The 15,805-nt window shown below is 31.8% G+C and overlaps 1 protein-coding gene across 4 annotated transcripts in view; it reads right to left on the bottom strand.

The window, feature by feature from the left end:
• Positions 1–15,805, bottom strand: part of LOC101891049 (hemicentin-1) — a 364,516-nt gene that overhangs the window by 86,025 nt on the left and 262,686 nt on the right. For all 4 annotated transcript variants that reach the window (XM_020035593.2, XM_020035595.2, XM_020035594.2 and 1 more), the window contains one exon: positions 14,231–14,436. In XM_020035593.2, the coding sequence (XP_019891152.1) occupies positions 14,231–14,436 (206 nt within the window). The remainder of the gene's footprint in view (positions 1–14,230; positions 14,437–15,805) is intronic.

Raw genomic sequence — 15,805 nt, 5'->3', positions numbered from 1 at the left:
CCCAAAAATCCAGAAATCCTAAAATATCTAATGAGAAAATATTCTTGAATCCAAACGCACTTGGTATTTAAAAATATTCACAATAATCCACTGTTGGTCTTTGAAAAATATCCTTTAAAAATCCACGTCTGGTTCTTGAAATATATCCTTCGAGAATCTACGCTTGGTCTAAAAATTCCCATTTGGTCCTTTGAAAAAATATCCTTATCCTTTATTATTTTCGTTTGGTCCTTTAAAAGAATCCTTCGAGAATCCACGTTTGGCCTAAAAATTAACGTTTGGCCCTTTGAAAAAATGTCATTCAAAAATCCACTGTTGGTCCCTTAAAAATTTTCGTTTGATCCTTCAAAAATCCTCCTTTGACCCCTTAAAAATCCACGTTTTTTCACAAAAAATTGCTCTAAAAATCAAAGTTTGGTGTTACAAGAAATATCCTTCAAAAACCCTGGTTTGGTCCTCAAAAATATATGTCTTAAAATCTATGTTTGATTCTTGAAAAAATATCGCAAAAAATTCACGTATGGTTCTTAAAAATTCAGACTTAGTCCTTGAAAAAATATCTTTCGAAAACAATGTTTGGTCCTTGATAAAATAACAGCTTAAAATCCAAGTCAGATCCTTGAAAAATCGTCGTTTAGAGGTCCGCGTTTAGTCCTCAAAAAATCGACCTTTAAAAATGTGCGTTTAGTCCTTGAAAATCGACCTCTAAAAAACCACGTTTAGTCCTTGAAAAAATATCATTAAAAATCCTTGAAAGAATAACCTTTAAAAATCAATGTTTGGTCCTGGAAACAATATCCTTTTAAAATCCACATTTGGTATTTGGAAAAATATTGAAAAATATCCTTTAAAAATCCACATTTGGTCTTTGAAAAAGTATTGAAAAATATCCTTGAAAAAATATCCTTTAAAAATACACATTTGGTGTTTGAAACCATATTCTTAAGAATCTACGTTTTGTCCTTGAAAACATACCCTTTAAAAATTTACGTTTGGTTCTTGAAAAAATATCCTTTAAACAAGCAATTTGGTCCTTGAATAAATATCCTTTAAAAAGAATGAGTGGTCCTTAAAAACATACCTATTAAAAATCCACGTTCTGTCCTTAAAAAACGTTCCTCAAAAATCCATGTCTGTCGTTGAAAGAATACCCTTTAAAAATCAATGTTTAGTCCTTGAAAAAATATCCATCAAAAATCCACATTTGGTCTTTGAAAAAAAAAACATTCTTAAAAATCTAAGATTTGTCCATGAAAACATAGCCTGTAGAAATCTACGTTTGGTCCTTGAAGAAATATCGTTTAAAAATCCAAGTTTGATCCTTGAAAATATATTCTTTAAAAATCCACGTTTGATCCATGACAAAATATTTTTTAAAAATTCACGTTTGGTCCTTGAAACATCCACTTTTGATCCTTAAAAAAAACCTTTAAAAATCCACTTTTGATCCTTAAAAAATACCCTTTAAAAATCCACGTTTGATCCTTGAAAAAATATCCTTGAAAAATTCACGTTTGATCCTTGAAAAATTCACGTTTGATCCTTGAAAAATTCACGTTGGATCCTTGAGAAAATATTCTTGAAAAATCCACGTTTAATCCTTGAAAAATCCACGTTTAATCCTTGTGAAAACATCATTGAAAAATCCTCGTTTGATCCTTGAAAAAATATCTTTGAAAAATTAACATTCGATCCTTGAAAAAACATCCTTAAAAAATCCACGTTTGATCCTTGAAAAATCCACGTTTGATCCTTTAGAAAATATTGTTAATAAATTCTCATTTGATCCTTGAAAAATCTACATTTGATCCTTGAGAAAATATCTTTAATAAATTCACACTTGATCCTTGAAAAATCCACATTTGATCCTTGAGAAAATATCCTTAAAAAATCCACGTTTGATCCCTGAAAAAATATCCTTAAAAAATCCACGTTTGATCCCTGAAAAAATATCTTTGAGAAATCCACGTTTGATCCCTGAAAAAATATCTTTGAGAAATCCACGTTTAATCCCTGAAAAAATATCTTTGAGAAATCCACGTTTGATCCCTGAAAAAATATCTTTGAGAAATCCACGTTTGATCCTTGAGAAACTTTTTTTCAAAATTCACTTAAAAATATACGTTTCGTCCTTGGAGAAATATTTGCTGAATTTCACTATTTCTTATTTTTTTGTTTGTCCTTACAAAATTATTCCTAAAAATTACACATTACAGTGCTTGCTAGAATATCCTTAAAAAAACTACTTTTGGTCCTTAAAAAAAAATACTGCTTGATATTCTCCCCAAAATACATTGCAAATTCTCAAATGTAAAATTAAAAAAAAAAATAAAAATAAAAAAACCCGACATTTATTCCAATTACCCATCGAAATAATAAAACAGAGCCCCCCATTAAGTAACATATATTTTCACATAATCAACAGGATTTGTAGGGCCACCCCCTAGGAGCTAACCAAACGTGTAGTTACAATAGCAGCAGGAGGAGGAGTTCAACTATAAATTTGTTAAATAATTGTTATATATAAATTACAAATCCTTTAAGCCAAAATAAATAGAAAGTAAATTGTTTACGATCCTAGCATCGACAAAGGCCCCTCCGAACACACATAGATTTACCAACCCCTCCTCCCACATCCCCTCCGACACCACAAGAGAGTTGTGCATCAACTAAAAAGGAATTGCAATAAATCCACTTTATTCTTCTTTAAGTTTAAGTTTTAACCACACATTTTGAAACCATTTTCAAACAGAAGAAGACGAAGAGGAAACAGAACAAGAAGATGAACACGAACACGAACACGATGTAAGGATGTTGCAAAAACCTCAAGAAAGATACAAATTTGCTTCTTTTTTCGAAAGAAGAAAAAATATTAAGGAGAAAAAAAAACGATATATATTCCTCATGTGGTTTTGCGTATGCATGTGTGTGCAAGTGTGTGTGTGCGTGTGAACCCTGTGTGTAAGTGTAGAATTTTATTTACTATAAATTAAATATCTGGCAAAAAATGTGGCAAATAAAATATTTTTCCAAAGAGGAGAAAAAAAAATACTTTAAAAGGACTCTGTAAATGAAGGAAAGTTGGTGTCCTTTCTTGGAAAACAAATGAAATGTGTTTTTCCAGTACACCTGTATCATAAAGTGTGGATAAATTTTCCGGAAGGTGAAGTCAATGAATATTGCTTATATATTAAATTGCAGTTAAAGAGAAATTTTTGAGGAAAAATTGAAGTGAAAGGGGAGGTCAAATATGCAAAATGCCTGAAAGAAATATTTTAATAGGAGAAGGCCTTTTAAAGGATATTTTGTATCATATGAGCATTTAATGTGGAATGTTTTCCACAGGAGCAAAAGGAGAAAAAATCTAGATTTTTAAAGAATATTTTGTTTATTTTAGAAAATGTGGATTCCAAGGCATCCTTTCAAAGGACCAAAAAAAAAAACATGGATTTTAAGATAAATAGACCAATAAATTTAATTTTTGAGAATATTTTCGAGAAGTATTTGAAGGATAGGAAAAATAAAAATCCCGATTTTTTCAATTACTTAAAATTAATCCTTGATATAATGACATGAATCTTGACATTTTTAGCAATATTATTTCAATGTTTTATACCAAATTACATCAGGTATTCCAAACTTGGATTTAAAGGATAATTCCAGAATTGGTTTCAAAGGAATATATATGTTCAAGGTGCTAACATTAATTTTAAGGAACCATTTCACAATAATTAACAAAAGTGGATTCTAAAGGAATGTCAGATATTAGGGATATTTAAAGAATAATTTTTCTGGATTTAAAGGATATATTTTTGAAAGGAAAACAAGATTTTTTTTCAAGTCTACCACTTGGAGAAGCGATATTTTTCATGGACCAAAATTGGAACTTTATCCAATATTGGTAAGTACCAAAAGAATTTTTCAAGGGCAAAGGAGAAAATTATTGGTTATATTTTCGAGGACCAAAAAAAGTAAATTCTTAACTTCTTTTTTTTGCAAAAACCAGCAGACGTGGATTCTAACATTTTTTTTTCTAGGACCAAAACGAAAAATGTTGATTTTTATTAAATATTTTTCCAAGGACCAAAGGTGAATTCTTAAAACAAAGGTTTCTTCAAGGACCAAACTCCTGGATTTTAAAGGAGTTTTTTCCTTGATGAAACATACATTTCTAAGATACACAAGGATTTTTCAAGGATTTTTTTTGATTTTTAAAGAAACCTGAATTTTAAAAAAAAATTTCTTCAAGGACTAAATACGTGCAATTAAATGATTTTTTTTTCCTTTACAATGGAAGGAACACAATTGTCAAGGAATGTTTTTAAGGATCACCAAACCTAAAAAAATAAGTATTATATTTTCAAGGACAAGAAAATATAAATTCTTAACACTATTTTTTTACACGAATTAGCATATTTATCTAAGGGCCAGACATGAATTCCTAAGAAATAAAAATACTTCTTCGAGGAACAAATACGTGAATTTTAAGGGAGCTTCATTCCTTGACCAAAAATGGATTTTTAAGGAACAAAAGGATATTTCAAGGAATATTTTTAAGGATTACCAGCAGACGTGGATTTTAATTATTAATTTTTTCTAGGACCAATAGAAACATTTTGATTTTTAAGAAATATTTTTCCGAACGAGAATTTTTTAAGAAAATATTTCTTCAAGGACGAAATACGTGGACTTTAAAGAACTTTGGATTTCTAAAGAACACGGGGATTTTTCAAGGAATAGTTTTAAAGATCACCAAATGTGAAAATTAAAGTTTACACTTTCAAGGACCAAAAAAGTAAATTCTTAACACAATTTTTACAAGAACCAGCAGACGTGGATTCTAATTATTATTTTTTTCTAGTACCAAAAGGAACATTTTGATTTTTATACCCTACACCACAAGGTGGTCAGGGTATTATGTCTTTGTGCATTTGCTTGTAACAGGCAAAAGGAAACGAGATAGACCCATAGTTCTTTTTGATGATCTGCATAAAATCATACTCTGAGCCGATTTATGCATGTCCGTCCGTCCGTCCGTCCGTCCGTCTGTCCATGTATTTTTGTAAACAAAGTACAGGTCGCATTTATTGCCAGATCCAGATTAACTTTAGCACAGATCATTTGTTTGGTCCAAGGACGAACCCTATTGAAATTGGAGATAATCGGCCAAAATTTAGATATAGCTCCCATATATATCTTCGTCCGATTTGCCTTTTATTGTGCACCAAACGTTTAATATCAGCCTGAATTGTATGGAATTTTGCATATACACCCAAATTAGGCCTGAAAATAAGTATGCCGAATTTGATCGAAATCGGTTCAGATATAGCTATAGCTCCGATATATATTGTTCATCCGACTTATTATATTTGCCCTCTGCAGCCGTAATATGCACTCTACAACAACAAAATTTGGGGAAATATATCAAATACAGCTCAGAAATACATTTGCTAAATTTTATCGAGATCGGTTCAGATTTGGATATAGCTCCCATATATAACTTCGTCCGATTTACCTTTTATTGTGCACCAAACGTCTAATATTTGTCCAAAAAGGGACGGAATTTGGCACTTACCACCGAGTCTAGAGCTAGTCTTGAGTCTAGAAGCTAGTATGTCAAATTTGGTGAAGATCGGTTCAGATATAGCTATAGCTTCCATACATACTGTTCATCCGATTTGTAATATTTGTTACCCACAGCCGTGATATGCACTCCGTAATAACGATATTCAGGGAAATATATCAAATACCGCTCAGAAATATATTTGCTAAATTTTATCGAGATCTGTTCAGGTTTGGATATAGCTCCCAAATATATCTTTATCCGAATTCAAATAAATTGTGCACCAAATGGGCAATACAATTCCGAATTTAAAAGATGCAAATGCTTCGGCATATTTAGTCCTTTGAACTTTAAATAATAATTATAATCATAGCGTTTTTGATTGAATTCTCCCATAAAAACTTTTAATTGTTATGTGGAGCTCTACTAAATTAGCAAAGTGGTGTAGGGTATCATAAAGTCGGCCCCGCCCGACTTTAAGACTTTCTTTACTGGTTAAGAAATATTTTTCCAAGGACCAAACTTGAATTTTTAAAAAATATTTATACACGTAACAAATACGTGGCTGTCAAAAGGATTTTTTCCCCATGGGTTTTAGGAGGTGATATTTAAGGAATATATTTTCAAGGACCAAAAACGGATTTTAAGGGAACAATTTTGCACGGAAAAAAGTGTTTGATTTTAATATTAATTCCATGGGCCATTACTAAACCTTGACTTTTTGGAAACATTTTTTCAATCAGCAATTTTTTTCAAGGATTAAAATACAAAATATCAAGGATATTAAAAAATTTTTTCTTTAATTTTTTCTTGAATTTTTAAAGAATATTATTTAAGGATCAAATGTGGACATTAAGGATTTTATTTAAATATTTAAAAAAATGGAGGGTCAAACATTGGATTTCAAGAAGTTTTTTTTTCAAAGTGCCTCAGACTTTCAATGTGAGGACATTTTTTTCAAAGATCATGAAAGGATCCAACTTTCACTATCAGAGAACATTTTTCCAACCACCAAAACTATATCCACCTAGAGTGGATTTGGTTTAAAGATCAAAAGTGGAATTTAAGAACTATTTTTCAAGGTCTAACAAATGTGGACATTTAAAACAAAAAGTCCAGGGCCGAACATTTTTTTCAAAATTGGATCTAAAGAATTTTTTTAAGTCTCTGAAACTTGCAATTTAAGGACGTGTTTTTTTAAGGACGATTTCTTGCAGAACCAGTGACTAATTTAAGACAATAAGAGAAACACCATAAAACGTACAATTTGAGGACGATTTTTCCAGTGTCAGGATACACGAGTGTTTAAGGATTATTTTGTCAAGGACTCCAATACTCCAATTTTTAAAAAAAATTTTATAATTCATTGTACTTTGATTTTTCAGGAACAAGAACAATAAGAGTAGCAAATGTCGATTTTTGAGAAATATTTTTTCAAGAACTAAGAGGCCATCAAACCTGAATTCTTTAGGGATTTTTTTTAAACATTTTTCCAAGGACCTACAGACCTTAACCAAATTTACATTTTTAGGGGAAGCCTTTTTTGAAGGACCTGAAAGGAAGAGCTGAATTCTTTCAGGATATTTTTAAAGTAATTTTTCCAAGGACCTGCACCAAGTCAACCAAGTGAGTAGTTCTAAGGAATATTTTCAACAAAGAAAAGTTTTGAGAAACGTTTTTTTTTAAGTTTTTTTTGAACAAAATTTACATTTTCAAATTCACAACTCGTGAGGTTAAAGTGTTTTTTGTATTCATGACATGGAGGCACCCAAATGAAAATTTTAAAAATGTTTCTCACAGATTAGATAGTTTTAAAAGGAAATTTTTAAGGTCTAAAGTACAAAAAAATATGTTATGGTATTTTTTAAGGGCTGTAAGACATCACATAAGTGAACTATAAGATCAGAAAAAGCCTCTCCGAGGTCGTCTTCCCCAAAGGAGACTCTCTGAAATATCCTACACACAAAGACATCATTTACGTCTTCCATACTCAGAAAGCTAATTTGTGAACTTTTGTTCACAGAAAAGCTCCTGGAGACCTTTGAAATAAATATGCAGAAGATTAAGAAGGCCTATGTGTGAACTCCCATGCTTAGAGAACATCTGTGAGGCCTTCTTGGTATAGAAGTGGTCTGGAAGACTTTTTTTATGTATCGAAAACCTTTGAGATGCTTTCCACATATGAAATACCTCTGGAAGGTCTTCTTTGTATTGAAGACCTTTGGAAGGTAGACGAAATCTGTGAGGCTTTCAGATCTTACAAAAGCCTTTCTGAGGGCTTTGGTGTATAGAAAAGTCCTTCCATGTATACTCGGAAGGCCACTAGAAGCACTTTCTATGTATAGAAGACATCAAGGTGGCCTTGGTGGTCCTTCCATGTATACTCGGAAGGTCACTAGAAGCACTTTCTATGTATAGAAGACATCAAGGTGGCCTTGAGAGAGACCTTTGCATAGAGAAGATCTATAAAAAAAATGTAAATACGATTTCTGAAAGGTCTCCTTTTTATTGAAGACCTCTGTATATGAAGGTGCTGAGACATGGGGCTCTTTGTATAGAGGTACTCCGAAAGTCATTTTGTGTATATAAAACCCCTGGAAGCTTTTTTTTTTGTATAAATGTTGTTTGAGATACCTTCTAAATGTAGAATATCTCCAGAAGTTCTCTTCGAGGCGTTTTTATATGTAAAAACCACCGATGAGTTCTCTAAAAATAAAATCCACCTAGAAACCAGTAAAGAAAGTCTTAAAGTCGGGCGGGGCCGACTTTATGATACCCTACACCACTTTGCTAATTTAGTAGAGCTTCACATAACAATTAAAAGTTTTTATGGCAGAATTCAATCACACACCCTATGATTCTAATTATAATTTAAAATTCAAAGGACTAAATATGCCGAAGCATTTGTATCTTTTAAATTCGGAATAGTATTGCCCATTTGTTGCACAATTTATTTGAAATCGGATAAAGATATATATGGGAGCTACATCCAAATCTGAACCGATTTCGAAAAAATTTGGCAAAGATATTTCTGAGCTGTATTTGATATATTTCTCTGAATATCGTTGTTACGGAGTGCATGTTACAGTTGTGGGTAACAAATATAACAAATCGGATGTACAGTATATATGGGAGCTATAGCTATATCTGAACCGATCTTCACCAAATTTGACATACTAGCTTCTAGACTCAATTCGGTCGTAAGTGCTAAATTTCATCCCATTTGGGCAAATATTAGACGTTTGGTGCACAATAATAGGTAAATCGGACGAAGTTATATATGGGAGCTATATCCAAATCTGAACCGATCTCGATAAAATTTAGCAAATGTATTTCTGAGCTGTATTTGATATATTTCCCCAAATATTGTTGTTGCATAGTGCATATTACGGCGGCGGTGGACAAAAATAACAAATCGGATGAACAATATATATGGGAGGTATAGCTATATCTGAACCGATTTCGATCAAATTTGGCCTACATATTTTCAGGCCTAATTTGGGTGTATATGCTAAATTTTATACAATTCGGGCTGATATTACACGTTTGGTGCACAATAAAAGGCAAATCGGACGAAGATATATATGGGAGCTATATCTAAATTTTGACCGATTATCTCCAATTTCAATAGGGTTCGTTCTTGGGCCAAACAAATGATTTGTGCAAAATTTCATCTGTACTTTGTTTACAAAAATGCATGGACAGACGGACGGGCGGACATGCATAAATCGACTCAGAATGTGATTCTATGCAGATCATCAAAAGGAACTATGGGTCTATCTCTTTTCCTTCTGCCTGTTACAAACAAATGCACAAAGACATAATACCCTGACCACTTTGTGGTGTAGGGTATAAAAATTAATGCCATAATTCCTTGTTTTTTTTTCCCTTGAAACACCTGTTTTCCTTTTCATCCCCTCGTTCTTATTTCCCCCTCTCCAGCACATCTGAAAACAACGCTCGTAATTTACATTACCTTAAAGCTGCGAAAAAATATACGACATTGGGATTTTATGTTTCATTCCTAAAAAAGTACTCCCTCCCTCCAAACGAAGCAAATGCAAAACTTTGCAATTCTAACACAATTTCCAATACCCAGAGCAACAGCAACAACTAACCAAACCTAAACTAGGATGAAAAGAAATGAACAACAAACTTTCTAATAGCATAAAATCTTTATTTAAGATCCTATTTTACCCTAGACATTGAGATTTTCAAGTTAGAAATCGTTTTTTTTTCTCTCTCTCTCTCTCTCTCTCTCTCTCTCTCTCTCTCTCTCTCTCTCCAACATTTTCAATACTTGGCGTATTTCTTGCGATGTTTCAAACTTTCCTACTTTTTTTAATACTATGCCATGTTGCATGGTGTTGCAAACTTGGCTTTAAAACTTGGTGAGTAAATGTGTGTGTGTGGGTGCGTTGAAGCAGAAAACCCCAAGAAATGAAAAGGAAACTTCAAAACTTCGACTACTCCCCAAACTATGGTTAAACTTTTGCTTAAGAAAAAAAAAAAAAAAAAAATAGAGGGAACTTGGATGTGTGTGTGTGTAAGCTTTTTATAGAATTGTGTGGGAGAATCTTTTTTCCATAGCCATATAACATTGGAAAGATATGTATGTTTTTTATATACCACTATGTGTGTAAGTGTTCTACTTTTGAAGGGCTTTTTTTTGGTGAAATCCTTTAACATTTGTTGCAAAAAAAAAAAAAAACAACAACTCTGTTTTAATATTTCTTCCATCTACTTTATATGCAATTCAATTTATTTAACATTTATTTGGAAAAGTTGTAGAAAAAATAACTTCAATTTTATGCTTTAAGCCTTTCTCGTTCAATAATTGTCTGTAGGAGGTGTTGAGCATTCCAATCTAGAAAATTCGTTTCAAGTTGAGCAAAATTTGGGGATTTTCAAAGTAAATAAGATTTAAACAAAAAATAGAAGATTATGAGGGGTATGAGAATTACGGATATTTTGAACCACCTTAAGATCTGAGAAATTGCAGACATTCTATGTATCTATAGAAATAGGTCCCTTAAGGTTAATTTTATATATAAAACGAGCTCTAAGATATCCTCTTCATGATGGTTTTCGAACTTATGGCGGTTTCTTTATTTCAAGGTCATAAGCTAATCGAAGAAGTATGTTGAGCAGTAAAGCAGCTAATTTTGATAGAGTATTTTTTCAAAGTCCAGCTCTTCATGGAACGTGAATTTAAGGAAGTATTTCCCCATTTTAATGTTAATAAAATATTTTTTTCAAGTTACATAAGGCGTAAATATAAAAACTTTGTATATTTCCAAGTTATCTAACTCTGGTATTTAAAAAAATATTTTTTCCAAAGTCACCTAAAGCGTGGATTTTTTTTAAATATATTTTTCCAAATTTCTTAAGGCGTGGATTTTTTTTAAAAAAATATATTTTTCCAAATTTCTTAAGGCGTGGATTTTTTAAAAATTAATTTATCCAAATTTCTTAAGGCGTGGATTTTTTAAAAAATAATTTTTTCTAAAATTCTTAAGGCGTGGATTTTTTAAAAAATATTTTTTTCCAAATTTCTTAAGGCGTGGATTTTTTAAAAAATAATTTTTTCTAAATTTCCTAAGGCGTGGATTTTTTAAAAATTAATTTATCCAAATTTCTTAAGGCGTGGATTTTTTAAAAAATAATTTTTTCTAAAATTCTTAAGGCGTGGATTTTTTAAAAAATATTTTTTTCCAAATTTCTTAAGGCGTGGATTTTTTAAAAAATAATTTTTTCTAAATTTCCTAAGGCGTGGATTTTTTAAAAAATAATTTTTTCTAAATTTCTTAAGGCGTGCATTTTTTTTAAAAAATATATTTTTCCAAATTTCTTAAGGCGTGAATTTTTTTTTAAAAATTAATTTATCCAAATTTCTGAAGGCGTAGATTTTTTTAAAAATTAATTTTTTCAAATTTCTTAAAGCATGGTTTTTTTAAAAATAATTTTTTCCAAATTTCTTAAGGCATGGATTTTTTAAATATAATTTTTTTACAAATTTCTTAAGGCGTGGATTTTTTAAAAATAAAATTTTCCAAATTTTTAAGGCGTGGATTTTTTAAAATTATTTTTTTCCAAATTTTTTAAGGCGTGGATTTTTTTAAAAAATAATTTTTTCCAAATTTCTTAAGGCGTGGATTTTTAAAAAAATATTTTTTTTTTCCAAATTTCTTAAGGCGTGGATCTTTTTAAAAATAAAATTTTCCAAATTTCTTAAGGCGTGGACTTTTTTTAAAAATAAAATTTTCCGAATTTCTTAAGGCGTGGATCTTTTTAAAAATTATTTTTCCAAATTTCTAAAGGCGTGGATTTTTTAAAAAATAAAATTTTCACAATTTCTTAAGGCGTGGATATTTTTAAAAATTATTTTTCCAAATTTCTTAAGGCGTGGATTAATACAAAATATTTTATCCAAAATATTTAACGCGTGGGTTTTTAAAAAATTATTTTTTTCAAATTACCAAAGGCGTGAATTATTAAAAAATTTTTTCCAAAAAAAAAACTATTTTCCAAATTTTAGATGTCGTGGATTCTTTAAAAATTACTTTTACCAAGATTTTTTAAAAATTAGTTTTTCTAACAAACCAAATGTCTGGAATTTCTAAAATTGATTTTTTACGGAATAGTTTTTTTGAGGTTTTGTCATTTATTTCCAATGAATTTAGGATGAAATAAATTTTTCCAAGGATCAAATGTGGTTTTTTTTTTTTGGAAAAATTCCTGAGGGACCTGCAAGCTATAAAAAATAGATTTTTATGGATATTTTTTTAAGGACTAAATAATTTTTTTTATACCCTCCACCATACTATGGAGGGTATATTAACTTTGTCATTTGTCCGTCTGTCTGTCTGTTGAGATAGATAGAAGGCTAAAATTTTGCACACGTGCTTATTTTTCTAGTAGGCAGGTTAGGTCCGTAAATGGGCCATGTAGGTCCACGTTTTCATATAGCCCCCATATATAAGTACCTCCCGATATTCGGTATTTTGATGATTTTAGCGACATTATTCACCTAAATTGTTTCAACTTTGGTATTTCAAGTTCGAAATGGATACTACAGACTAAGACAGAAAATTATCTGTACAGATCCACGTCTTCGTATAGCCTCCATACAACGGTACCTCCCGATATTCGGTATTTTGATGATTTTAGCGAAACTATTCACCGGAATTGTTTCAAATGGTCTAGGTGTTCGCACAGCTCCGATATAACTGTACCTCCCTATATACTATATTTTGATGATTTAAACTACATTATTCACCGTTTATTTCAAGTTTCGAATTTGAATATGGTAATAGCTTATGACAAAAAAGGCCTATGTAGGTCCACGTCGTGTTTAAGGACTTTATTTTTTGAAAATTTCCAAATTCGTTCCAATGGTGGAGGGTATTCAAAGTTCGGCCCGGCCGAACTTACTGATTTTTAACTTGTCAATTCTTGAAAGATATGTTGTGGACTGTATAATAAACAAAAAATAATTTTTCTTCAAAGACGTGCAGAAGACCTAAGCTAGATTTTTAGGAAAAAAAAAAAAAATACTCTAATACACAGATTTCACCCAAAGTCATTGCATAGCCAACGTCGGCTATCACCGGCCTATTCTGCCCTCCGAATATTTCGATTTCAAGGCTATATAACTCAGTATCAAATTTTCAAATCGAAGTTGACTTTTTTAGATTCTAAAAACCATACCCTACAAAATTTAAGAAAAAAAAAAATGGTCAATTTATGGCTTTTTTAGCCTGAAAGCAGGGTCAATTTTAAATCGATCGATTGATTCATTTATCTGTTGGTAAATCCGCTCATCAAAAATTAAGTTTTCACAGGAATTCAGGTTGGAAAAAAACTCGAAAAAATCGAATTTAGTCGCCTTTGGATTCGTGTACAAATTAAAAATCAATTTTTAGCTGTAGTTGATGGACGGAATTTTCGGCTTTTTTGTAGAAGACATAAGTCAAAAATCCCGAAAGTCGATTTTCAGGACCTATATTTTTTGGAACTGGAACATATTCTGAAATTCTAAATTCTGCATTGAAATAAAACTTTGATCAAAAAAAAAAAAAAAAAAAAAAAAAAACAGCAGCAAATATGGAAATTCGATTTAAAGTCGATCTGTTGGTAAAATCGTTCATCAAAAATTTCTACAATCGAAATGTAATTTCTATTCGACTTAAGGTTGAAAAATAAAATCGAATTTTGTCAACTTTGGGCTGCAAAGAAATTTTTTTTAAATCAATTTTAAAAAACTCAAATTTTTTTTTAAAAAACTCAAATTTCAGAAATCTTAAAGTCGATCGATTTTCGGCTGATTGAGTAACATTTATAGACAAAACAATCGATTTTTTTAAAAAAACCCAAATTTCGAAAAACCTAAAAATTGATTTCCAACTGCTATATTTTTTTCGGAACTGGTTTTAAATCCAAATTTTTGTACTGAAATAAATATCTTAATTTTTTTCATATTTTTTTTATTTTCTTTTTTGATTTTCCTTAGGCCGCATTCGAAATGCGATAGCATTGAGACAGGCAAACAAAATAAATTGCAGCAAGTATGCTTTGTGTTAATGAATCCCTTTTGTTTTTATATATTTTTTCTCATGCAATAACAACAACAACAACAACAACGAAATATTCCCTCTCAATACTTACTTATGACGGTCAAATTAACTTTGGAATTACGTGTTGGGCTCTTTTGAAAATCGACACGACATCGATATTCGCCCGTATCCTCCTGTTGGGCATTCGTCATGGTCAGCGTGCCGGTGCGGCCATCCAGGGCAAAGGATAAACGTTCTCGATATGCCTCGTCCGACCAATGGGTGCCATGGGAAAAGTTCGATTCTCGGGTATCAACACTGCAAGAGAGGGAGAGAGAAAAAGACAAACAAAAAAATGATGAGACATTGGAAGAAGAGGAGGAGGAGGGGAGGAAAAAAAATACAGAAAATCAAAAGAAATGTTGCGAAATGAGAATGGCTGAAATTAAAACAATTGTCGGACAATAAAACAAATATCCAGAGCAACAACAAAAACAATTCCTCGAATCCTCAATTGGAATAATGACACAAAAGGATATTTTTTTGTTGTTTTTGTTTTTTGTTTTCCACCATAATGAGTTCATGTTTGCCATGGCAGGAATCCTGTTGAAGCGGTAATGGCCAAAGATTACAAACCGTTTGCATAAGTAGGAAAGGAAAGGAGGAGGAGGAAAAGGAGCAGGGGAGTGATGGCAGAAGACAATGCAAATAGAAAAACCGCCACATTTAATGGCAGCTCTCTCTCTCTCTCTCTCTCTCTCTCTCTCTCTGAAGAGGTTTTCGGGGGGAAGAGCAAAAGAGGAAGAGGCGAAAAGAAAAACTTTTACTTGGCTTTCGCCGTTTTCTTGTTACGGACATTTGATCCAATTGTAATTCATCATTGTGGCAAACAATATCCCCCCACCCCTCTCTCTTTTTCCTCTTCCGCTCATCCACCAGTCCATTTCCTTTTGGCATGGTTTTTACATTAAAATTGATGCCTTAAATTTAACCTCCATTTCCGTTTTTCAAGATCCTCATTCACCAAAAAAAAAAATCGAAAAAAGGACTCTAGCATTGTTTGCCATCCTTTTGTCCTTTACAGCCACCCCCTCTCCCCCCACACATGACCAATAAAGCAAGCAAAGTGTCATCATTATCGTCAGTTTTGTCATCAACATTACTTTTGGTTTTCTTTTGAAGAAGGCAGGAGATTTTTTTCCTCCTTTTTTTTTGGCTGCAACTTCCTTACATCAGCTCCACAGCTTGGGTTCGTTTTTTTTTTTCTTAATTCCTCTCCTCCACTTTTTGACCAGACCCGAACAACAATACCTCAACAGAAACAAAAAAACCAAAGAGAAAATCCAAAAAAAACTTTGTCCTTGTAAATGAGAGGATGAAAGGACGAAGGCGAAAAAAATAGTTTTGCAGCTCATTAGCGAGTAAAACAGAAAGAATGACGCTGAATTTTTATCTGTGCGTTTTTTTCGAGTACTCGGAAAGGGGAGGGGGGGGAGGAGTAAAGAGGGACACTTTTTTCCTCTGTTGCCATTCTTCATTTGTCTTCCTCTTTTATTTTTATCGCATGGACGCTATATTTGCTTGCTGTGACAAATTAATGAAAAGCCAACAACAGCAATGCAATGAAGCCATTATCCGACCGACCCTGCACCCCACCCTAGGATAGCTCCGAGTGGCGTCAACGGCG

The sequence above is a fragment of the Musca domestica genome, unplaced genomic scaffold, assembly GCF_030504385.1.
Source record: "Musca domestica strain aabys unplaced genomic scaffold, Musca_domestica.polishedcontigs.V.1.1 37, whole genome shotgun sequence".
NCBI classification, from domain to species: Eukaryota; Metazoa; Arthropoda; class Insecta; order Diptera; family Muscidae; genus Musca; species Musca domestica.
Note: the sequence above shows the minus strand (reverse complement) of the source record. Positions and strands in the feature narration are given on the sequence as shown.